At 33.5% G+C, this 26,225-nt stretch overlaps 1 protein-coding gene across 1 annotated transcript; it reads right to left on the reverse strand.

The window, feature by feature from the left end:
• Positions 1-20,892: 20,892 nt before the first annotated feature.
• On the reverse strand, positions 20,893-24,145 carry LOC114167336 (allene oxide synthase-like). The gene is made up of 2 exons (XM_028052399.1): positions 23,337-24,145; positions 20,893-21,859 (listed from the first exon to the last, which is right to left on the reverse strand). The coding sequence occupies exons 1-2, from the start codon at positions 24,015-24,017 to the stop codon at positions 21,008-21,010; spliced, it is 1,533 nt and encodes a 510-aa protein (XP_027908200.1). The 5' UTR covers positions 24,018-24,145; the 3' UTR covers positions 20,893-21,007.
• Between the last annotated feature and the right edge of the window lie 2,080 nt (positions 24,146-26,225).

The raw sequence follows: 26,225 nt of genomic DNA on the forward strand, positions 1-26,225 counted from the left end.
CTAAATATCTATATTATATTATATTAATGAATTTTATCTATATTATTATCTATGTTATATTATATTAATAAAAATATATTATTTTATTATTTATAACAATATATAAAGAAGATTCCCTCCTTTGTGTCCACATTTCAAAATACCAATTTTACCCTTTAAAATATAATTATTTATATAAATTTTGAAAATTGATCGTTACTTTTACAAACTTTTTTTATAAAATCATTTTATATATGCTCTTCTCTTTTTCTTTGTTTATCAATCGTTATTCTCTTATCTTTTCAATATATTTCACTTTATTTTTAATAAATATAATTTTATTTTATATATTAACTTAGTAATATTATATTATCATCACCTACTAATATAATATCACGTATATTTAAAAAATGCGTACACACAAGCGCGACACGCTAGTCTATATTATTTATAAAATAGTATTATGTTATATTACTGAAAATATATATTTTATTATGTTATCTCTAAAATTTAACTTTTTCTTTAATCTTTTTTTTTGTTAAATTAATTTTTTTGTAAATAAAAGTAGCCATTTATAATAACAATATAAAAAACATTTGTATTTAATTTTAAAAATATATAAATAATAGATTTTGGTATACTTTTTGAAACAATTTCATTAAACTAAGTATCATTTTATATGTGAGATGATTGATAATATATTATTTAGTTATTGAAATGTTTATGTGTATCCTTATATAGTTCATATATATTATTAATATTATTTGTTCTATTCTTTTCTTATTAACTAAAATGAGTATTCGACGAAATTTGTAATGGTTGCATCAATTGGAGGAACACAACACCTCAATCAAAAAAGTGTGATGAACTGGAGAAAAAGAAGAGGGACATGCCCTGCTTTTCAGCGGTTTTCGAGGTTTTTTCAAAAGGCTAATGATATTTTAACAACCAATTTTGACAACTTTTCTCACTACCTGACGTGGTAGTGAGAGATTTTTTTTTTTAAATCCATGTAAGTCACGTTTTTTATGAGAGAGTGATTGGTGGTTTGAAGGAGTTACAAAACTGAAACAGAATGAGGTGAGAAAGAGCAAAGCAATGAGAGAAGGAAGTGAGAAAAGCGAGAGAGGAGTTACAGAGAACACAGTGGAAGTGGTTCAAGAAATGGTGGTGAGCATTTTGTGGTTAAACAATCTGCAAGTATTGTTTTCGTCGTTGCCCACTGTTTTTCGGTCCTCCATCTCCTCTCGTATGTGTATTGTTGGTGAGCCCTGTAATTTTCTTCTTCCTCCATGGCCGTTGTTCTGTTCTTAATTAATTGTGCAAGTTTGTTGTTCTGTCGTCTTCCCTTTGTGTTTTGGTGAAGCACAAAAAATTTTGGGTTAACCCACTGCAAGAAATTTGTTGATGTTTGTGGAAATGAGTGATTTTTTTTTTCTGGTTTTGGTTAATATGTGATAAAGTTTTGAATTTTTTTAAAAAAAAAATCAGTGTTGTTGAAGAGGTAAGCAAAGTGATTGTTGAAAATTTATGCTAACCTGTTAATATATAAGTGTTAAGGCAAGGTATTACTTTTGCACCGACGTTGCAGTAAATTGGAAATGAATATTTAAATTTTTTGCACAATAGAGCTGTGAGTGGGGTAATTCCTTTTGCAGATATGATGATTGGTTCAATATCATGTTAAGTGGAAAATAAATATTTGGTGTGGTGTTATCTTTGAAGTGCTAAAGCATGCTTATATATTGTCACATATGATGTTCATTGTTGTTGCATTTATTCATAGGTGATATGGATTGCATTTATGGTAAGCTCTTATTATATAAGTGCTAATCTCTTAGTTTGTAAGTTCTAACCTATCTATTTGTTAGTGTTAAGCTATCATTTTTTAAGTGCTAAGCTTTCAGTTTATAAATGTTAAGCTGTGAGTTTGTAAGTGTTAAGGTATCAGTTTGTAAGTGGTAAGATATCACTTTGTAAGTGCTAACCTATTAGTATGTCAATGCACATATGGCAGGACGTGACAACACTAGTTTACAAAAGTGATAGTGTCATGGCTCATTATAGTGATAGTAGTGAATGCGGTGGTCAGAAGAAGCATGAGTTTAAGGTGTGAAGACTTAAATTTTGGTTATTATTCACTAACATGTACAATGACATTTCATAAGTTTTGTTGATGCATATGTGCATACTTTTAGGCATTGTTGTCGAACCAAGTACATTGCTTCGTTAAATAAAAGTTTAAGTGGAGAACAAAGGTCCGTAATTGAAGACACACCATTTGGATGGTTGATGATGTTGAAAAGAAGTGTCAAAATGAGTAGGAAATGTCTTAGTTCCTTAATTAGTGTGTGGTTGAAAGGAGGGGGTTTATAATAAGTAATAAAGTTGTTCGTTTATCTTTATTGGATATTTGTTTGGGACTCGGATTACGGGTTGCTAGTGATAGTATTAACTTAGATGACGTTTTTGTGGAGAGCAAGTGTAGGAAATTATTGTATAACGAAATTGTTGATGTTGAGATGTTATATGATTTTCTAAGATGTAGGGAGTCGGTTAGCCTAGAGGATTACTATAGGCTATATATTGTTTTGTGAATATCGGAGTTCCTTATTCTAAGTCGTAAGGGAACAATTTTTCCCATGTTATTTACCATTGTGGATGACCTTAGTGGTCTTGGCAAATACAATTGGGGTGGACTTGTTTATGAACACTTAGTTGCGAGCATATGCAATGCATCCATGTTCTTACAACAGAAAGGAAAGAAGAGACACTTCCGCATTGTTGGTTGTGTGTACTTGTTACAGGTAATTTTTAATGAATTGGTTTGAATTCAAATGTGTATTGTTTGAAATAGGAAGAAATGTATTAATTTAATTTTATTGATTTTGAGATGGTTTAGATTTGGGCTTTTGAGCACTTTTTGATTCCAAAATGTGATGTTGGAAAGTCAAGCACAATGTTCGCCCGAATATTGCAATGGATAGATATGAAAGTGGCCGAGGAAAAAAAAAGTACTGCTTTGAATAACAATAAGGTATGAAAGTGGATTTAGTATTAGTAGTTACTTTTAGGTATTCATATAAATTGTATGCAATCATTATTGGGTTTAATGTTTCAGGTTGTGATGGGGGTAGGTGTATCAAAGTGCGAGCTTTGTCATCCTTTTGTGAAGGAAGGTTTTGATAAATATGGTGAAGGATTTGAGGACGACGAAGACGAAGAAGAGGAACATTTAAGTATAACAATACCTAAACAAGAAGATGATATTATGGAACTGCGGAAGGCAATGAAGGAGTTTAAAGCCATAATAAATAATATGTCCAACAAGATTTTGAAACAGGAGGTTCCTGCTGAACCACATAATTATGGGGGACATGAAGACTTTGATGAATATGGGCAGCAAGACAGGTTTGAGGTTGTTGAAAGGACTCCTTCGCGACAACATGGCGAAGAGGTTGGTGCGAACATACACCAAGATGAAGCTCAAAGTAGTAATTTGTACCACCGGTTAAAGGAAGAACTGAGGCATCGTTTCAAGAGCATAGTCATACGAACTCCTTTTATGACTTATGCGAGGAGGAGGAAGCGAAATAGTTAGAAGTTGTTGGATGTTTGTAGTGATGTTATATTTGATTTGAATTAAACATAGAGTAAATTAATTGTGGTACCCTTAATTTGTGTAAGTTGTGGATGAATTATGAATTTATACAAGTAATGTTTGGAACAAGAATTAAAATTATATTCTTAATTTGTTTATTGATATTACAATGTGGTTGTTTTATTGGTTCTTTATTGAATGTAGTTTAATGGATTGGAATCATGTAGTTGTAAGGTGAATGAAGGAAACAAAGATTGAGAATGAGCAATGTGAAATTTTGCTGTCATGTATTCTGCAGGAATAACTTATTTTTTTCCAGAATGCCTTTAATATTATTTGTACTCCATCCTGTAATAGTTTACAGTGATATTTGTGCATGGTTTTAGTAATCTTAATTGGTTTTGCTAATGCAAAGCAATGACATAGGTACTGCTAACCCAGGTGAATGAATTTTAAAGAAATGTTCTTTGTGCTGCCAAATAAAAGGGTGCAGTTTATGTGCTAACTCGTGCCTTAATAATTGTTAAGCAGTACTACTTTCTTTTCAGTTATATTGATATTGTCAGGAGGCCCGTAATTGTCATTGTACTCCATCCTGCAATAGTCAAGAGTGATATATGCGCATGGTTTTGTCTATCTTAATTGGTTGTGCAAGTGCAAAGCAATGACACAAGTACTGCTAATCCAGGTGAATGAATTTTAAAGAAATGTTCTTTGTGCTGCCAAATAAGATGGTGCAGTTTATGTGCTAACCTGTGCCTTAATAACTGTTAAGTAGTACTACTTTCTTTTAAGTTATATTGATATTGTCAAGAGGCTTGTAATTGTCATTTTACTCAATTCTGCAATAGTTTACAGTGATATATGTGCATTGTTTTGTCTATCTTAATTGGTTCTGTAAGTGCAAAGCAATGACATAAGTACTACTAACCTAGGTGAATGATTTTTAAAGAAATGTTTTTTGTGCTGTCAAATAAGATTGTGCAGTTTATGTGCTAACTCATGAGTCCGTAAGTGCGAATTTGTATCTGTTATTTATTATTGCTATCCATATTGTAGTTAAAAAAATGAAAGGACACAAAAAAAGCTTAGCCATTTATTGTTGTTTGGAGTTAACAAAATTTTTTTGTTCAACATTGTTTAATTCATTTAAAATAATTGCGAAGCTATGCATAATGTAGTGTCATCCTCGTCTACAATTGTTTAGGTTATGTGAAGTAAAACATAAGGTTTTCTTGAATAACTTTTTGCCTGTATAGTTTGTACATGTCAAGTATAAAGCCATACAATGTGAAGAAATTGTAAATCCAAAAGATTCAAACAAAGTGCAGACATGAAATTATTTGCAAACCTAAACTACGTTGGAAATAATATATGTTGTTATTTTCTGATACAAAAAAGTGGTCATGACAACAGAAGTGCAGAAAGAACCTCCATCCACCAAATCAACCTCCATCCACCATTTCGTAATGAAAGATATATAACAGGTCAAAAAAGACAATACAAAATAACCCTCCAAATGTTGTCAATCCTTTCTGCAACGAAAATTGAAAGTCATGACATATGTTCAGTGGTTTGGATGTTAATAAATAATAGCAGCGTGATATATTACCTAATGATGTCTTCATTTGTAGATATTTGAGTATCGATATTGTGCTCTAATGACGCTAGGAGAGACATAAAACCTGTGGAAGGTGAGAGTGATAAGAGGTTGTTTGAATTACCCATGGTCGTGGGTAGTTGAACTATGGGCGCTCCACTTTCCATGTTAAGGGTAACCTGGTGCAAAATGTAACAGCGTAAATTGGGTGTAATGAAGTAATTTTAATTCAATCTGTTTAAATATATTTATAATGTGGATGAATTACTTACATCAAGATTCCTTGTCGATTTATTCAATGGTGCCCTCCATTTCCATTTCTTGGAAACCTTTTCCACTGTTGATTGAAGCCTATTTGTTCAAGGTCGACCCTTCCTCTTAACATGTGAAGGGCTTCGTACCATGTTGTCCATAGTGGGCGTTGGATGTTGGGTTAATTTTTTTCTTCCCCTTCTGGGAAGGAAGACTTACTATATTCAATATAGGTAAGTCAAGAGTTGCATACATGAAGTCAAGTTGGGTTAACACATAATTTGTCCCATTCTCAGATTGACATGCAACTTCTGCAATTTCAAAAAATCTCTTACACATGAAATCATACCTTTCCACATGGGGATCTTCCTTATTATGTTTGTATGACGGTCTTATGTAAGTGTGTCTTCGTCAAATGCGTTTGCTCCACCTCTTCAATAGGTATTTCAGTGATACACTTTTGATCTCTTCTTGTGCTAGTACAAGAAAGTTGTGTCGGCATAAAATACCTCTAAATTCAAACAAAATACAAGTACATCCAATTTGTTGCGTGACTTTATCAAGAATAACTTCATTCATTTTGTCATCACTTTGTCCATTACGTACGCACTCCTCTTTAACCATGTACTTTGAATAGATTTCATCACATTCGCAACTTTTGATAGTGCAATTGATCTTACTCATTAACTCTTGCTGAACTTCAGCTAGCTTTGCTTGAGTGTATTCTTCTTGGAATTGCCTTTCAATAAATGATTGAGTGGCACAAGGTATGATGGTATTGGAGGAAGCAAAATCGGCTTCAATTTCCTTCTTGACCTTCAACCGTAGTGCATTGTCATATTGGACGACAAATTGTTTCAATGTTGTAGTTGAATTTATGAAACCATCAAAGAAGGCATTTATACTCATTGCATATGCCTAAAACACATTAATGATTCTATTTTCAGCATCAGTGTCAATTTCATAATAGAAGGAATTATTCAACTCTCTCATTCTTGAGAAATGTTGCATCCTGAATGTGGTCCATTGATTGGTATTGGGGCTGTGATTTTATTGAAACAAGTGTCTATATTCAATACTAAGGCAAATAAGTCATACTTAAACATCACTCTAAGGAATATTGTTAAGGTATGATATTTAATACCTTATTCATTATATTGTGTCATGTCCAAACACATTATTGATTATGTTGTAAACAAATGGATAGGTCTTCAACCATGACATCAGTGATCCAACAATGGAATAGGTAGCAACTTCACACAAGGTTGATGTAGAAAATTAACCACCCCAACAACCTGTTCAGGAACAGATGAACCACTTACTGTAAACCCTAATGTTGAACCAATTGTTCAGCAAAATGTGGAAATGAATGTGGATCCAAATATGGAGCATCTGGACCAAATCCTTGTGCAGACTGTAGAGGATAACAATGAAGATGAAGAAATGACCTACATCAGCATTGATGACAGAATTAAAAGCATAGTTGATCCTTTCAAGAAATTCAAGAAATTCAAGAACACTTAGGCAAGGCAATCATCAAAGTCACAACCATAGTGGCAAGTATATCCCATTATATATTATGATTTTTGATGTCATCTTGAACTCAATGTTAAGTTTAGTTTTATTCTATCAAATGTTATCTTATGCAAAACATTATGGGTATTTTGATTTTTAATTTTACTGTAATGTATGTCATGTAAGGACCCGTTATTTGGTTATGTGATTTCTTAAACGGTGGTTGTGGTAGACATATCATGTTCTTTGGCAGTTAGGTTGTGAATGGAGTGTGGACCTAAATTTTGCTTTGAATGAAACTTCAGGTTTGCAGTTACGATAACAGAGCTTTACACTTAAACTGCAAGTTTTTCATATGCAATAAGTTTAAAACAAACTCCAAAACATATGAATATAATTCTTTATGATTTTTTGTGACTCTACCATTTAAAAAAAGTCTATAATTTAGTCACGCCTCCAAACGGGATACTTATCATGAAAGGGAATAATTCTTAAACATTTATGTTTGAATCATATAAGGCATGTTAGGTTTTACCAACCCACCTCATGAACCAAAACAACATGTTAAATTCCCAAATCATAAAGGATACTACTTCTATGTGTGTGAGGCAACTCAGTATTATACAAAATAGATGAGGTTGGCATTTACGCCAACACAGCTCTGCACTTAAACTGGAAGTTTTTAATATGCAATAACTTTAAAACAATTGCCAAAACATTTAAACAGTATTCCTTATTAATTAGTGTGAGTTAACATTTTTAATGAAGGTTATAATTTTGTCACGCTACCTAGCGGGATACTTATCATATAAGCCAAAAAGTGTTGAACAATGTTTTTAAAATCATATAACACGGGTTAGCATAACAGGACACACGGATTCGCACAAATATTCGGAAATACTTGTGACACCAGCACCTACTAAAATGGTTTCATGTTATACCAACCAACTTATCCACCAAGAAAAAATGTTAAATTATAAAAAATTGAGGACAAGTAATTGAATGTGGCAAACTTATCATCTAAACCAATTTGTGGAAAGATCTTGTTCAAATCATATCACGCAGCTTTGCAGAATGGGACACCTGGGTTAGCACTTACACTGTGGATAACTTTTGGACACCAGCACCTACAGAAATGGGTGCATGTTATACCAACACACCTTATTCACCAACAAAACATGTTATATTCTCCAAAACTTAAAGGCTAGTACTCGTATGTTTATAAAGGAAAAAAAATTATCCAGAAAAGTTCCAAATCGCATTTATGATATCATAAATACAACATCCTAAATTCATTAAACTTAAGGCCAACAACTTCTACGTGGGTAAGGGAAATCAAGATTCTGCACTGAAGTGCAGGTTTGAACTTATGATAACTATGCTTTGCACTTAATCTAGGAGTTGGTCATTTGCAAAAAATTAACAACAATGGGGAAAACTTATCATTACAGTTATTCCTTATCAATTGGTGTCAGTCTTAAGGGGGTCAATAATTTAATAACCCCACCAAACGGGATAGTTATCATCCAACCCAACAAGTGTTAAACATTTTCTTCAAATCATATAACGCAGGTTAGCAGACAGGGACACATTAGTTCGCAGTTAAATCCAGAATCACTTTTGACACCACCACCTATTGAAATGGGTTCATGTCAAACCAACCTAAATCATCCACCAATACAACATCATAAATTCACTAAGGTTAAGGCCAACAACATCTACATGGGTGTGGGAAATCAAGATTTTGCACTGAAGTTCAAGTTTGTACTTATGATAATTATGCTTTGCACTTAATTTAGGAGTTGGTTATTTGCAAAAAATTAACAACAATGTGGAAAGCTTATCATTGCAATTATTCCTTATCAATTGGTGTCAATTTTAAGGAAGTGAATAATTTAGTGACCCCACCAAATAGGATAGTTATCATCCAACCCAACAAGTGTTAAACATTTTGTTCAAATCATATAACGCACGTTAGCATATGGGGACACGTTAGTTCGCAATTAAATCCATAATCACTTTTGACAACACCACCTACTGAAATGGGTTCACGTCAAACCAACCCACATCCTCCACTAAAACAATATTATAAATTCACTAAACTTAAGGTCAACAACTTCTATGTGGGTGAAGGAAATCAAGATTCTGCACTAAAGTGCAAGTTTGAACTTATGATAACTATGCTTTGCACTTAATCTGGGAGTTGGTCATTTGCAAAAAATTAACAACAATGGGGAAAACTTATCATTACAGTTATTCCTTATCAATTGGTGTCAGTCTTAAGTAGGGGTGGCAATGCGGGCCGGCCCGCCCCGTTTAGGCCCGTCCCGCATAAGGCCCGCATATCGCGGGCCGGCCCGCCCCGCCCCGCACATTTTATGCGGGCCGCATACTCTGGCCCGCCCCGCATACACGTTGGCCCGCGGGCCGGCCCGTTTTTTTTTTTTTTAATTTTTTAATTTTTTTTTTTTTATGATAAAACTTTCAATGTTTAAAAATTGGGAAACTTTAAGAAGTTCACAAAATTAAGTAAAGACTTTGGGGAATTAGATGATAAATTGATAATTCAACATTTTCATCATATTCATACTATGACATACACAATGTATTCTTTAAATTTTAGCACATTAAAAATTACATAATACTTGTCTTTTCCAATTATACAAGAATTTGAAATATTAATGCAAGAGTCCATAAAAGAAGTAATTAATATACACAAGTACAAGTTTTTTTTTTTTTAAATTTTATGCGGGCTTGCGGGCCGGCCCGCGCGGGCCGCGGGCTAGCCCGTGCGGGCCGCGGGCCTATGCGGGCCGAGCCCACGCGGGCCTGCGGGCTCAATATCCTGGCCCGCCCCGCGTTTTTTTTGCGGGCCTGCGGGCCGGGCCCGCGGGCCAGGCCCTAATTGCCATCCCTAATCTTAAGGGAGTCAATAATTTAATAACCCCACCAAACGGGATAGTTATCATCCAACCCAACAAGTGTTAAACATTTTCTTCAAATCATATAACGCAGGTTAGCAGACGGGGACACATTAGTTCGCAGTTAAATCCAGAATCACTTCAGACACCACCACCTATTGAAATGGGTTCATGTCAAACCAACCTAAATCATCCACCAATACAACATCATAAATTCACTAAGGTTAAGGCCAACAACTTCTACATGGGTGTGGGAAATCAAGATTCTGCACTGAAGTTCAAGTTTGTACTTATGATAATTATGCTTTGCACTTAATTTAGGAGTTGGTTATTTGCAAAAAATTAACAACAATGTGGAAAACTTATCATTGCAATTATTCCTTATCAATTGGTGTCAATCTTTAGGGAGTCAATAATTTAGTGACCCCACCAAATAGGATAGTTATCATCTAAACCAACAAGTGTTAAAGAATTTGTTCAAATCATATAACGCAGGTTAGCAAAAGGGGACACGTTATTTCGCACTTATATGCAGAATCACTTCAATCCAAAGTAATTGAGGTTCGCACTTACCAACGACCTGGTACGCACATAAACTGGAAGCTCTCAATACTCCAAATTAAATTTATGATCATAATGTGAAAAAGCAAACTAAAGTTTACCATTTATTTCGTCTTGGGTTTCAACAATATTGTAAACATTATTTGTACAACAAAATAAATCTGTTAATATCATTGCATGCCCTATATAGAAACTAATTAACTTAAAGCTTATAAAACACCCTATCATTTACAATATCTGATGTCCTAAACCTATCAATCTATTGTTGGGAAAGCAAAAGTGTTGTACTAAATGGCGAAAAGAACAGCGTCGCAGTGAATATTTTGTGGATCCATAACCCAATCGCATATGTAGTCTTGCCGAAACTGTTGCAGCTCCGTCTGCAATCAAAAATGAACAACTCATTACATTGAACTTAACTTTTCACATCAAGGCATGAATGAACAATTTTTCTCTTTGCACATTAAACTTATCCCAGTATAAGTAGGCATACTTTGTACATAGTACATTTTGTTAGCTTCTCAATGCTCAAGATATTTGAGTACCATAATACCACAATCAAATCTAAAAATGAAAATCAAATTCAGTAACATAAGGTATCACATAACTCATCATCTCTGACATGGAACAATACTTTCAAGTCAGAAACACAACAACTTACAAATTTGGTTGTTGTGTCAGCTTTTCAATGATTACTTTGAAAGTTGGTTTCTCTTTCGGTTTGGGAGACATCGGCATAGAGAACAACAAATCCAGATTATGTGCCTTTAAACATACGAATTCAAGTAACATGTCATATTACTTAATAGGCAAAACAAATTATAAATCAATTCGGCAAACTCAACAACATAACAGTACTTACAATATGATTGTCAATTTGTTTTCTCCTAGGACACTTGTGTCTTAGGGAGTCAAGCACGAACATTTTTTTTGATTCCCAATGAAGGGCATAGCACGACCAGTGGTTGTCATGAAGCACGGGTGCCATTAGCTGAAACAAGTAAATGAACTTAGAAGCACATAATTGGTACACACAAGCTGAATAGAGCCATATCAAAGAAAAATAAAAATAACAACACTAACATATTTTGCTGTCAAAAGATCATGTATAGAAAGAAGGCAATTTTGAAAAAATTCATTGTAGTTCGATAAAGACCAGACTCGTCTGTTAACCTTCCTCTTTGCACAATCACGGATCACCTTATCCTGCATAAAATATTAATAGAATTAAGTTTGGCAAACAAATTAAAATTGTATATAAAAAAAAGCACTACACATATCGTGTACATTGGACTAAAAATGAGTCTACTAATACTCTCAGTTTGACATTTTTCCTTTAACATAAATGTCACTACACCTGTGTTTTCTGCCTCAATCTGGCCCTTTTCAGCTTTAACATCTAGAGCATCATCTATGCCACCACTCAAGTCAACTACATTAGAACCACCAGACTACTCTTCATGAAATCCTTGTGTTGCAGCCCTGCTGTTTCATTTCTAGCAGTAGTTTAGAGTTTGCATTCAACTTCTCCACCAATTCACTTTTCTTCTTCTTCTTCACTAGAGGTGCCTCGTCGGCAAAGATGGGAAGGTTACTCTCCTCGTGGGTCAATGCCCAATCCATTCAAACCTGCACGAACAAAGAGTTTGGATCCAAATGGGAAGTCACATTATGCAACAAAAAAAAACAAAACAAACACTTATTCATATCACATGTCATGGATTTGGAGTTCGAAAAACACAGGTTTGCAGTTAAATCCATTGAGCCTCATAATGTCAATTTCAAATTCAAGTAAATTCTGCAAATAATATTGCATGGCTTCGCAAATATGTATTGCTGTACAAAAACATAATTGATTGTACATGCACTAATTACATTACACTAATACAATGTCACATTATGGTAACTGCTACATTTCAAAACCATAAAAACAAACACAAAATTCTTTTTTTCCAAAATCAATTGACTTCACACTTATACACTGCATACTTAGCATTACAAGTTCAAAAATAGAGCTACTCAGCAAATGAATACATATAGGTTGGCAATTCTACACTTACAATTATATGCACAACTATAATGCACCTGGTTCACTTCAAAACACTTCTTGATTCTTTCACCCTGCATTCTTACCGACGATCATGACAAATATCTGGGAAAGACAATTGTACCACTTATTTCTCTCAAACCAAGCCTTTGACACACCCAAACCTTTATGAAATTTGCCATTATTAATACACCTCAAATAACAAACACATTAACTAAATATTACAATCCAAAAAAATATGTACCTGAACAACGACCATTGAGCCAGACATAAATATGGTGTACTCATTTGACTTCTCTCTATAAATTGTCGATGATCTATTCGAAAAAGAAATCATAAAATTGTGCACATGACTAGCCCACCAATACTTCCTTAGTGTGTCTAAGTTATCTAATAACCTAAAAGGTAGGTTAGTCAAGGTCCTAGACGTTCGAGAGAAAAAAGAAACAGCAAAACATACAAGCCCATAAAGGCGGCAAACATTTTGCACATTATCTGCCTCACCAACCAAATCACGCATCCTTTCAATGATGTCACTCAACTTTATTTCCCTTGAAGGAAATAGCAAACCGACTTCCCCACACAACTCACTATCAAAAACAACATCATCACCCCCAACACTTAAGCCCAAACATATGCTCACATCTAAATAACTTAACTTAACCAACTGCTACCTAACTTGGATGAATTCCCCTGTGGGAACCCACCGACTCCACCAGCTTCAGTGAAAAATACCTCCTCCACCAGCTTCAGTGACTTAACTGTGGCCAAGAATGGAATGAAAGGAATCAAAAGAGAAAATGGGGTTTTAGCACAGGTGAAAGGAACGACCTTCAGCGAAAGAAGAAGAATTTCAGAGAAAGAGGAAGAATGTCCGCTTATAATTGCAATGCCACTTGAGTTTTTCTGCAACACAACATAATTGTTGTATACTCTTCATACCAAAAATAACCTCCATTCTCTCACACTTTGTTCAAACACATGCTTATGTGGACTTTTAAAAAAATTAATCTCTCACTTCCACGATAGGTAGTGAGAGAAATTGTCAAATGTAAGATGTTAAAATATCATTTCTCAAACCTAAAACCACAAAATAGGTTTCCTACCCAAAACCACACATGTATGTAATGGAAAATCAAATTTAAAATTACAATTAATAGATGACACATTAGCGTGTCAAAAATAAGTTAAAAATATATGTTGAAATATTATTTTCGAAAAAAAAAATGAAGAAGGAATAGAGCGAAAAAAATTATTAAAATTATAGTTTTTTAATTATTTAATTAAAAAAGTAATCAATTATATATATTTGTTTTGTTGGGATTTATAGTAAACCTATACTATTTTCTGAAGGTTTATAAATAAACTTCTGACACTTAACGGAGATTCCGTAACTTAAATCCATTACTGGGTTATATCAACCTCCTATAAATAAGCTCTATAAAATAATTTTTTTAGTATATAATCACCGTAATGATTTTTATAATGTATTTTATTCGTTATTGCAACAGTTTAGAGAAAAATTATTTTAATTAATTATTATTTTACAATATTATAATATGAAATAAAGATTTGTGTACTCTTAGATAATAGTTAAAGATTTATTTGACGTGCGTAGATATTTATACGTTTTTTTAGGATAGTTTTCACCATAGAAAAAGAGTTTTAACAAGGGTAAAAATCTCTTTTAACATACATTTTAAATTTGTTATAATGTGAGTTGACACTAAAAACTAAAATTTTTAATGTTGATTTGAACAATGGTTATATATGTAGTCGTGTATAGAATCGTCATTGGATGTTAACATAATAGTTATGAATATAATCATTATCATATATTCACATCTCATCATTTAAATGTATGTGTTATCGTATGTCATAGAAAGAGAGTTGCAGATGCACATAGAGTGTTGCAGACGTGTGAGTGTTTAAACATGTCCATGATGTAACAACAGGAATACAGAGAAGCCAATACATAGACTAAAGAATAAAAACAAAATTAACGGATTATGAGCTTTTGGGCGTGCAAAGCTTCCGCTAAGTGTGACGACTCAAAGCATGTGGACTCTGCATTTGTAGTGTTAAGATAACCCCCTCAAGTTTGGCATAGATGTTAATCATGCCAAGCTTGGAATTTAGCGTATGAAAAGTGGATGGAGGTGTTGGGATTTTTAGAGTTTTTGAAAATATGAGATATATGAAAGATATATGTGATATGTTATACGAAGAAGGAACATGTTATATTTTATTCATATACTCTCTATCTAGAACAAAATATAACAAAATATCAAAGAATATCAAGTATTAAATATTTACAATATATCACTTCTAATTTAAAATAATAACTAATTTTTAAAACTGAAACATATCTTTAAAACTGAAATATTTCCTATAAACTAATTTAAATAAGAAAAAATATTAAGTAATTAATATTCTCAACATTCCTCCTTACTTAATATCTGTTTATTTAAATTTTATATCTCCATATTTGATTCTTCATCTTTTGGTGCTTGATTTTGTCATCCTTTTGGGCTTGTAATTATTGCTTTTCTCTTTCTTCCATGGGATCACATATTTCTTCACATTGATAATATTCTTTTTTATTTCTTCTTCTTTCAGCATCATCTTCTTTGTCAATTATGAATTTCATGGCAGTAACATTAGACTTTTGATGAATATTTGAATGTGTACCTCTATCGACTTTCTTCACTTGGACATCAAACTTCTTCAAGATATATTTATCTTCTTTTTTTTATTTTGATCCTTCTTTTCTACTCTCTTCATTTGTAGTGAATTCCTCCTTCATCAAATCCAACGCAAATCTTTTGTCTTTCATGTGGACTTTGAATGCTTCTAGGTTGTTAGCATTTTTTATCAATAAAAACATTATTTTCAAAGGAGGCCTTATAACCTTTCTCTAACATTTGAGCAACACTTAACAAATTTTGTGTAATATCAAGAACATATAAGACATCAAAAATTAATTTGATATTTGAATGAATTTTAATTGAAATTGTTCTTGTACCTTTCACATCAAGTTGTTCTCCATTCCTAATTCTTACCTTAGAAATATTTGATTTGTTGAGCTCCTTGAAAAGTTCTTTATCATGAGTCATGTGGTTTGTACAACCACTATCTATAATCCAATCTTTTTGTAGATTTTTAGGTTGTAATGCATGATGTTGTAAGAAGTAGTTCTCCCTTTGATTTATCCTCCACAATCTGAACATCTTCTTGAGAATCTTAGGATTTGCATACCTTTTTCAAGTGTCCCAATTGACCACATTTGTGACATTTGACATCTGGCCTCTACCAACACCAGTTCGGTTGATGACCTTTTTTCTTGCAATAGGGACAAAATGGAAAAACATGTGTGTTGTTGTATTTTCTGCTTCTGTTGTTTTTTACTATGAGAGCATTCTCTTCAGTGTAATTTAAAGCACTTTCAACCTCTGCATGATCTTCTATCATCAATCTTTGTTGTTCTCGTGCTTGCAAGGCATGTATCACATATGTCAAGGTAATTGTAGATAAATCTTTTGTGTTTTTTAAGGAAGCAATAAATGCCTCATATCTTTTCGGCACCATCACCATAATTTTCTCAATTAGTCTGGAATCTGAAAACTCTTTTCCTAACAATTTTATCTTGTTGGTAATACCCAACAATTTGTTTGAGTATTCTTTAATTGTCTTTGACTCTTTCATCCTTTGCATCTCGAACTCTCTTATCAAGTTCAAAACTTTCATGCCTCATATCTTCTCGCTCCCTTCATATTTTGCTTTCCAGTATTCCCAAATTTCTTTGGGAGACTTTAGAGTCATGATCCTGGTCATAATCATTTGTGAAACACCTGCGAACAAGCATGACTTTGCCTTTGCCTTTCTCGTCTTTTTGTCTTTGTACGCTTTAATTTGAGCCACGGTGGGATTTTCGGGCAATGGAACATCATCTTCCTCCACAACTTTCCATAGATCTAACCCCTCCAGATATGTTTGCATCCTTACCGCCCATAGATCATAGCTTTCACCATCAAAGAGTGGAATAGCGACGTGTGACATATTTCCTTCCATCCTATCGATAGTAAGAACAATGGCTCTTAATACCACTGTTGGGATTATGGCTTTTGAAAATATGAGAGATATGTTATACGGAGGAGGAATATGTTGTATTTTATTCATATACCCTATATATAGAGTAAAATATAACAAAATATCAAGTATAAAATATTTACAATATATCACTCCTAATTTAAAATAATAACTAATTTCTAAAACTGAAATATTTCCTATAAACTAATTTAAATTAAAAAAGATATTAAGTAAAATTCTCAACAGGAGGTAGGAGTTTAGTGAGGATATCAACAAGTTATAAATTGGAGTGAATAGGGAGAAGCTTTACAATGCTTTGTTGAACTTTTTTCTCGAATGAGATGGCAATTTATCTCTATATGTTTTGTGCACTCATGAAAAACCTAGTTGGAGACAATCTTGATGGCGGAGATATTGTCATAGAAGATAGTAGTAGATTGAGAGAGAGGTATACGTAAGTTGTGCATGAGGTTGCTTAGCCATTGCAGTTCACAAATTGGTTGGACAAGGGCACGATACTCTACTTTAGAAGAGCTACAAGAAAAATTTGTTTGTTTCTTCGATTTCCATGATATAGACGAGTCACCCAAGTAAACAATGTAACTAGTTGTGTTTTCGAGAATCAAGGCAACTAACCTAGTTAGATTCGTTATAGGCTTTGAAGGTGACATTGTTTTTAGCTTGGAGAAATATACCTTGACCAGGAGTACATTTTATATGATGCAGAATTCTGAAAGCAGCTTGATGATGTGTCACAGTTGGGTTAGCGACACACTAACTTAGACGATGAACATCATATGTAATTTCATGGCCGGTGTTGGTGAGGTAGATGGGCCTCTCTATCAATCTTCAAAAAGTAGTAGGGTTGTCTATGGGGTTACCTTCAGAGGAAATTTTGCTAGGGAAATTCATTGGTGTGCTGAAAGGGGCTGCACCAAGCATTCTTGTTTCGTTTAGAAGATTGATAAGTGTCAAGAATAAGTAAATTTTCCATTTGAAATTGACACTTACATGTATCAAATGGTTCTATTTATGTAAAACAAACTTGATTAGCTTAAGATACATAATGATGTAGTGAGAATGAGAATTTTATGAATTCTAATGATATTTTGCTATTTTGCAGTGAATATAAGAGAAAATAACAAGTATGCATTTGAGCCACAATACTTGAGTTGAGCCATGAAAGTAGAAAAGACATAACAACATATTTTAACTTTCTGACTGAGCACAACAAATGGAGTTGAGCCTCATGAGGAAACCTTCTTGGCAAGGAAATATGGCGCACAAATTCATGAGGTTGAGCAGTCAAGAAACCCTCCCAAGAGGGAAAGGTCAAGTGCTAAGCACTAGGACAATGGACTGAGCTTAGAAGGAAACCTACTTGTGAAGAAACCCTAGTGACTGAGCACCAAAAGTTGGGCTGAGCACCGTCCAAAAATTCCTATAAATAAAGGCATCATGTCTTCATTTTAAGCATTGAGTGAAGGCTCAAATATACAGTAGTAGAGTAGGAATGAGTTTGTGAGGTTAGAAAGACTATGTTCTAAATGTAAATACTATATGTCTAGATGTTGCTGGATTCGTATTGCATCATTCTACTCCATAAGTAGTTGATTTCTCTGTGGCAATATCAATGGAGTAATAATCTTCTTATTCTTTCTTTCCATTTATGCAGATTATATCTTAGATGTTTATACTTTCCTTTGAATTGGTTCATGCTCAATGCTTGTCTCGGGGTATGCCTTAGAACATGATGTAGTTGTTGGAAGATCCTAGGGATGGGATTTCAGCAGCGAAACTAACTAATTCAAAACCAGATTAAACCAGTTATCAAGGATGGAATTGTGCATTTGGCCCCCAATGTTCTAACTCTTAATGTAGGTTTTAGGCAGATCTTGTGTCAAGGAATTGAGTAAGCTGTTTAGACTTAGATAGGCACGACCAGAGGGATTTACGTGTTCTTGGCTTTAGAGAACATGGAAAGTAATATCCATCACCAAGATTATCTTCAAACATGAGGGTATATCTAGTTAAGTTGAATAGAGATCTGCAGCCTTGGAGCAAATCTCTAAGATTGAACCTCCATAAGGTTACTAAGTAATCTCGCTACAAGAGGAATCTACATATGGTTACTTAGAACTTTATCTTGGATCAATTAATTATGCATATGCGAATTAGAAGTATTTGAAGGTTATTGTATTCATTGAATCTATCATAGTTGCTTGTAGACATATAAACTAAATCTAACCTCCAATCCGCTCAATCTAATTACTACTATTTATATATCTACATATACTCTTTATCAAAATCCATAAATCAAATTACCAATATACTTGCTAAATCCTCATGGATATGACACTTGTTGATACTACTACGCACCAGTGTACTTGCTGGAAAATGGTTGTTGAGAAACAATCATCAAGTTTTTGGCGTCGTTGCCCGGGATTTAGTTCAAGTATTTGATAGATCCAACCATTCTTGTTGTGAATATGTGCATACTTTGTAAATATCATATTGTATAGCTTGAGTTTTGCATTTTGTGAAGTCTTAACTTTCATTTTTTGATTTGCTTTCACATAAATCTCAAACAAGATGTAAATTTAAGAGAGATATGTTCCACTTTCTAGTTTGAAATTCTGTGTTTTGTGCTAGTCAAAAGAGATCTCGTAAAGGACAATAAAGAATCACCAATCCTCTGAAAATATGCAGAACGGTTCTGCTATAACAATTGCTGAATGAAGAAAAAAAATTTCTGCATAAAGTCTACTATTTAGTGGCGTTGGACCATTTCCTAATGATGAAGAGATTAAGATTTGCTTCGAGGAGTCAGGTCATGCAAAGAAAAAGAAAATTTCCATAGAGAAATACTAGGTCACACGAGGGCTAGGTTGAACGTGTGTTTTATGAATGAAAAAGGAGAAATTCGAAAAATCAAAAAAGCAAGAATTGCAAAAAAAAAAAAAGGAAAATGGTACTTATTGTTATTCATTAAAAAAATCTCAACACTTATCTGAGGTTTTTAGGAAAACCCCTACAATTTACTAGAGGTTGAACACCTTCCATTACTCATATTTATTGTTGGAGGTTATTGTAATATTTGTTAGTAAACTTGGATTAAAACTAACACTTTTTTGTAGTGGTTATGCGTTCAATAAATAATCAATATAAACAATATGATCAAAATTATTTAAAGTACAATATCTTCTCCTAATAAAAAATAAATTAGAAAAACAAAAACGATTGAAAGCAAAGAACAATGAAGGTACCAATAGAGATGGCAAAGCAATCAATGGAGTGATCGCAGAGTAATGACAAGCAATCGTGGAGGTAGTGGATGATGATGTAATTGCAATGGGTACTCACGATGGTGACACTACTAGTCATAGTGGCAGGCGAAAGAGGACCAAGGAAGAGAGACAAAAGAGAAAAATTAAAGGAAAACAAAGACGAGGTGTCTTATGCAATACAAAAACAGTTAAAAGTATATCCTTATAATTGTCGGCGTATAGCGTTATCATGTTTCACACTATTGTTTGCATCATTCTTTCATTCAAAATATCTAATACCTTAGAGCCAAATGAAAATAAAAATATTAGAAGGTAATCTTACCTTATTTCAGTAGTGCCAATAGCAAATTGTTTGGGAATAGTTTAAGTATGACTCAAATCCCATAGAATAAACAAAGTTAAATATTATATAAAAATAAATATTCATAACACTATTGCTTTAAAGTTTTAGAGATAAAAGTGGTGTCAAATGTCTTATATATGTAAAGACTAATATCATATAACTATATAGAACCATAATCTCTCGATACAATCTATCACATGTAAATATAAATATGTAAATGAAAATATTAAGTTTTTTCTTTTTCCACAAGTGAAGTGTTAATATCGTACTTGTCATGTCAAAATGGATAAATATATATTAATATTACGTCTTGCATGATGATGTAAGAATTCATTGTAATCTTTTTGTAAATACATACATACGACTTCGATTTATCAGCTGTAATTTTTTTCTATCTTCTATTAAATATTAAAAACATATTTTGTTATTTAAAGATAATTTTAATATATTTTAAAATTTTAAAATTAATAATTATTTGTATATTTTAAAGACATAACAGATAGATAACAGAAAAACAAATCAGTAAAAAATTCAAACTCTACGCATACATGTATGTGTTCAGTTTATTTAAATGTTTTTTTAACTTCGAAATATACTTATAATTAAAACAAATCCATGTATATTTTTTTTGTTTTAGAAAATAAATGAATTAACTGTATTAAATTTGTTAAAAAGATATTAATAAGGACTTGTAATATTTTTCTTGTCAAGTTAAAAAAAGCCCAAATATTATTTTTGAACACCAAACAAACATTGTTTTGAGATGAAGCTAATCCACAAGTTCTAAAGAAACAACACCAAATAAATAAAAGTCAAAACAAGGTAGAAGCCTTGGTGAGGGACTTAAGAGTAATACTAGGACCAAACCCAGATTGCTTAAACTCAAACTCAAACGTGTCGTATCGTAAGAAGAGGTCCACCAGAAACAACCTGCACAGCAGCACCACCAGATTCTTCCCCGCACACTGCTTATTACTCACCGAAGCCTCCTCTGTCTCCTTCCCATTGGACCACAGCACGTGTTTCAGCATCTTCTCCCCTTCGCCCACAAACCTACGCGCAACGAAAACCTCCGCATCCTCGAATATCCTAGGATCCTTCGTCGCGAACGGCTGGTATCCGAACAGCATCTCCCCCTTCTTCACCTCGAACGACGCGTCGTGGCTACGCACCACCATGTCCTCCCTCGCGCGCCCGTACTGGTACGGCACCACAGGTTCGATCCGCAACACCTCGTAAACAACGGATTTCACCAACGGCATCTTCTCCAGCGCGTTTAACGTCACTCCTCCTTCTGCGCTCACCACGCGCCGAACCTCACTCGCGAGGTCCGCGTGGAGTTTGTCGCCGGCGAGGCCCACCCACTTCAGGAGAACCGGGAACTGGTTTTTGAGCCCGCCGTAGGCGTTGAAGCCCGCGGTGAAAACCACGTTGTGGCAGGCCTCGTTCCGGTCCAGGCCCAGCTTCTCGGCCTCGTCGAGGAGTGTGGTCGCGTGTGTTTTGAAGGCGTCGTAGAGAGTGTTGTAACCGGACTTTGTGAGAAACGCGGGGAAGGGGAAACTGCGGATGACGAAGTCTTCGACGTAGTTGAAGATTTTGGGGAGACCAAGCGTCGCAAGTGGGGCCAGTTGAAACAGAAGCCACGTGTCCACCAGCTTCGGTCCCTGAAAACAAAATAGGATCCTGTTTAAACTTTGTGGGTATACGGATCGACCCGTTTTATGTGTGTATTCTGATAAAAATGCACCGGTTTTGTTTTGTATGAAGGAGACAAACATTCTGCACTATGAATGGAAATTGACAAGAGTAAAGGCTTATCTTCTCATAAAATTTTCTTTAAACAGCTCTTTAGAGAAAAAAAAGAGACTCTAACTAAAAGAAATATATATATATATATATATATATATATATATATATATATATATATTATATTGGATCATTGTTCTTGTAAATTTTATATAATTGGTGAACACCATGCCTGAAACGGCAAGAAATAACAATTTGAAAAGGCTACTTGAGTTATTTTAACTCTAAAATTCGAATTACAATACCAAATTGCATAAGACCAACTTCCCTACGGATTTAGACCTTGCACCCTCAATTTTTTATTAGCCAAAATACAGCATACGCCGGGCGTTCGCATTTTATAATATGATTTTATTAAATTAAATTAAAATTTAAACGTTGTAACAAAAAATTATTATTTTACATCAATGTATATCTTAATTTTGAATTTAATACAATTTTCATATATTTTAATGTTATTTTCTTACAAAATTGATATATTATATAAAATATTTAAATTGAAGGTAAAAGGAATTGAAGTGATACACTATACAGATAACAAATCACAGGTGAGAGAGGAGTGAATTTAGAAGTTACAAGAGAACACCACATGGAATGGAAGCATGAAGTCAGGCAAAATTCAAGTTTATTATTTATTTGGAAAAGGACATAAAACAAAGTAAAGTAAATAAAATAACTTTATATATATATATATATATATATATATATATATATATATATATATATATATATATATAAATTAGAGCATGCTTCAGAAAGTAAGATATATATGTACATAAAATACTCTTTTTTTTTCTATATTACTACATAAAGAAAATTCATCTAAAAAATCACATTTGGGAATAGTCCTAGTGTGAGTCAAAAAGTCTCACATTGGATAGAAAAGACAAAGTTAAACACTATATAAGAATAAAGACCCATAACAACATTGTCTTAAGGTTTTGGGGTTAGAGTGGTGTCTAAGGTTTTATATGTGTAAGACTAATGTCATATAACTAAAGACCATAATCTCTCAATAACCATAACCCATATTTTATAGTAACTTTTTACATTTTTAACTAAACTATTTTAGTTTTTGCTAAATTAAATTTTTTTTATCTTTTAATAAAATACACAACGAAACAACATCTTTAGGAAAAAATAATTGCATAATATATATTACTTTTTTTATATTCTTTTTTATTTACCAAATTTATCTTCTTCATTTTGTGATCTACCAGATTATCTTTATATAATTATAGCATAAAAACTTAATAAAAACACTAGTTTTATGAATGTTTTTTATTTAAAACTTATTTTGACGATAGTTATGGATTGTGTGGAAGATGAATTGACCTTGGAAGCGAGGTTGGTTTGGGAAGGGTCTTTGTTATCGCAGAATAACCTGAACATGAAGTTGAAGGAAGCTTGGCTAAACACGTCGTTGAAACCTGCTTTCGTGTTCTTACTCAACTGATCTTCGATCTCTGCAAAGGATTCACTGAGGCAGTTTCGGAAAAGCGGCAGAAAGACGTCTTTTCGTCGTGCCAGAGCTTGGAGGAAGAAGCCTTTGATGAGTTTATGGTTGGACTCCGCCGTGTCGAGGTAGGCGCAGACTCGGAAGCCGCCGGTGAACTTGGTGGAGGGCATGTAGGTGCCGTCGAGGACGTTGAGTTTCTGAACCTTATCGTTGTCGAAAAGTACGGGGAAGGAGGTGCCGTCGAGCAGCGCGACAACACGAGGATCGGAGGAGATGAAGGGTCCCGGTGGCATGTTGGTGCGGATGACGGTGGAGTTGTGGCGGTGGATTCTAGAAGCGAAGAACTTGTCGCGGCCCTCGTGATAGAAGTAGTTGTGGCGGTCGACTATGGGTCCGAAGAATGGGAGGCCGTAGCTTCCGGGGATTTCTCTGAGCGGAAGGTTGTCGGCATCGGAGGAAGAAGATGACATGGTTGAAGAGAGAATGAGAGAGAGAAAGGAAGAATTTTTGGGTGTGGGAATGAGGTTGTGTGTTTTATTTCTTATAAGAGGGACCATTAGTGATGCTGAGTTGGTGTGTGCTTGTGCAAACGAAAATGATTACTGTGAAAAGCCATGTTATAGGAGTTTGATGGAAACCTAAAACATTGATCAAGAGAAAGAGACAGAAGGAAAAATAAGTATGTGTTTATCATTTTTTTCATGTTTTTTTGGCGTGTATAAGTAGAAGATCTTTGAAGATGATGCACCGAATCTGTTTTTCTATTATGATATTCACTGTGTTTGCCACGAGGACACAAAGAAGGGGTAAAGATTAAGAAAGGACACAAAAATAGGTTGTAGGAGTGGTAAACAAGTTCACACAGTTCATTCTGGGTCCCTCTGAAACCTAGTCGGTCTAACCAATGGTACTTGGGATGTGTGGGTAGGAAATTTAAGTATAACCTAATTTGTGTTTTTGCATGTAGCTATAACTATTGTCCAAAAGTTTATGCCAAAATTAGCTGTGATAATTTTGTAAATAATTGAACAACTTTTTTTATTAGTTCAAACATGTATTAGACAAGAAGTATCCTATGATAATAATGATTATTTGGTGGTAGACTAATTTGTATACATAAAATTAGGACTATAATAAATAACCTAAAACTAGAGAAGAACAAGTTAAAGATGAAATTAATATTAGCTATTCCTTTTTTTTCATATTCTAGTTCCACAAGTACATTACTTATAAGAATTTCTTATCTTAATTATATAAACATTTTAGTTATGTTTATTGTTTTAACTTCAAATATGTATGAGTATGGTACTAGTGAAAACCATGATAAGAGAGTGAAAACAAAATAAAACCGAATAAATGGATTGAGAATGAATACAAGAGATAACATAGAAATTTTAAATTTTCTAACATAAATATTTAAGTTTCGCTAGTGTAACAAAGGATTTTGACGCCGTTTTTTTTTTCACCATTATATTTTGCTTTTATAACCAAAGTAAATTCAAGCAAAGTAAAAAAAAATGGAGGTTTAAGCTTTTGTTCCTAACCGAAGCTTATATTTTAAGGATAAGGGATTGGTAAGACAACAAAAACATAAAACAAAACAAAACAAAAGGCTTTGGTCAAACATGAGCGAGAACGAGACCGAGAGCAAAAGCGAGTGAGACCAAGACCAACACTCAAACATAAAAAACAACCAAGACAACAATGTAATGGTGTTTCAAACACAATAAACCAAAACCAACATAAACCTGCAATGTTAAGACACCCCAACACGAAATGATGACATATGACCACCAAAATGTAGGGACAACACCAAAACAAGAAGAAAAACAATGTTAGGAGAGGTAAGAGAAAAACAAGAACGAAAGGAAGTGATAAAATAGAAACGAGAAGGGAGATAAACAACAATGAAGACAAAAATGAAGTTGAACGAAGGCTACAATAGGAAAACGCGAGATTGTAGCAACGGAGGAGAAAAATGCAGTAGTGCTATGCAAGGAGACCTTTCGCTAGTTGTAAAAATTCATAAATTTATCCTATGTAGATGGGTATAGGCTTCAGTTCTAGATTAAACCAAAATACGTATGTAGTTGCATGAGTATAGACTTTGATTCTTTCAAAGAACCAAAGCCTATACTCATGCAACCATGGTATACGCTTGGGTTCAACCTATAATCAAAGCATATACTTTGACATTTAGGTAAAGTCTTTTAAAAACGGGGTGACAATTTTTCAAATATTTGCACAACTATAGGTTTTCGAACCAAAGCCTATAATTGTGTAAATATTTTCAAAAATATCATTGCGTCATTATAGGTTTTGATTCTTTTAAAGAACCAAAGTTTATATACTAACGAGGTCAGGGTACAAGCTTCAGCTATCCTTAAACCGTTGTCTAAAGTTGTGCAAATATTTTCAAATCCTATTTTTGCACTTGTGTTTCCTAGTAGTGTTTTTTTTTTGTTAAATAATATCATAAAAATTACAAATAAATATGTTTTAAATTTCTTACAAATTTTATAAAGTACTATAATTTTTTTCTGCGGGTCTTCTTTTAAGAAAATATTTATGAAAAGCTTAAAAAAATATGCATCTCCTTCCACTTCTTCTAATATGAAAATTCAAATAAAAAATAATAATAAGTAAAAATGCATTACTTTAGTAAGAATTTTATGAAAAGAAAATTATAAAAAATTGACAACAATTTCTTGTAATTTATTATTCCTAGTAAAATTTATAAGTATTTCTTGAAAAACAATTTCCAA

Source organism: Vigna unguiculata, chromosome 2 (assembly GCF_004118075.2).
Source record: "Vigna unguiculata cultivar IT97K-499-35 chromosome 2, ASM411807v1, whole genome shotgun sequence".
Taxonomy (NCBI): Eukaryota; Viridiplantae; Streptophyta; class Magnoliopsida; order Fabales; family Fabaceae; genus Vigna; species Vigna unguiculata.

What these genes read in the sequence shown, in the direction of transcription:
- LOC114167336 (XM_028052399.1), bottom strand. Translation starts at nt 24,017, where the DNA reads ATGGTCCCTCTTATAAGAAATAAAACACACAACCTCATTCCCACACCC. An exon ending in AAACCAACCTCGCTTCCAAG is followed by an intron (nt 21,860 to 23,336) that starts GTCAATTCATCT and finishes TTTTGTTTTCAG; the next exon opens with GGACCGAAGCTGGTGGACAC.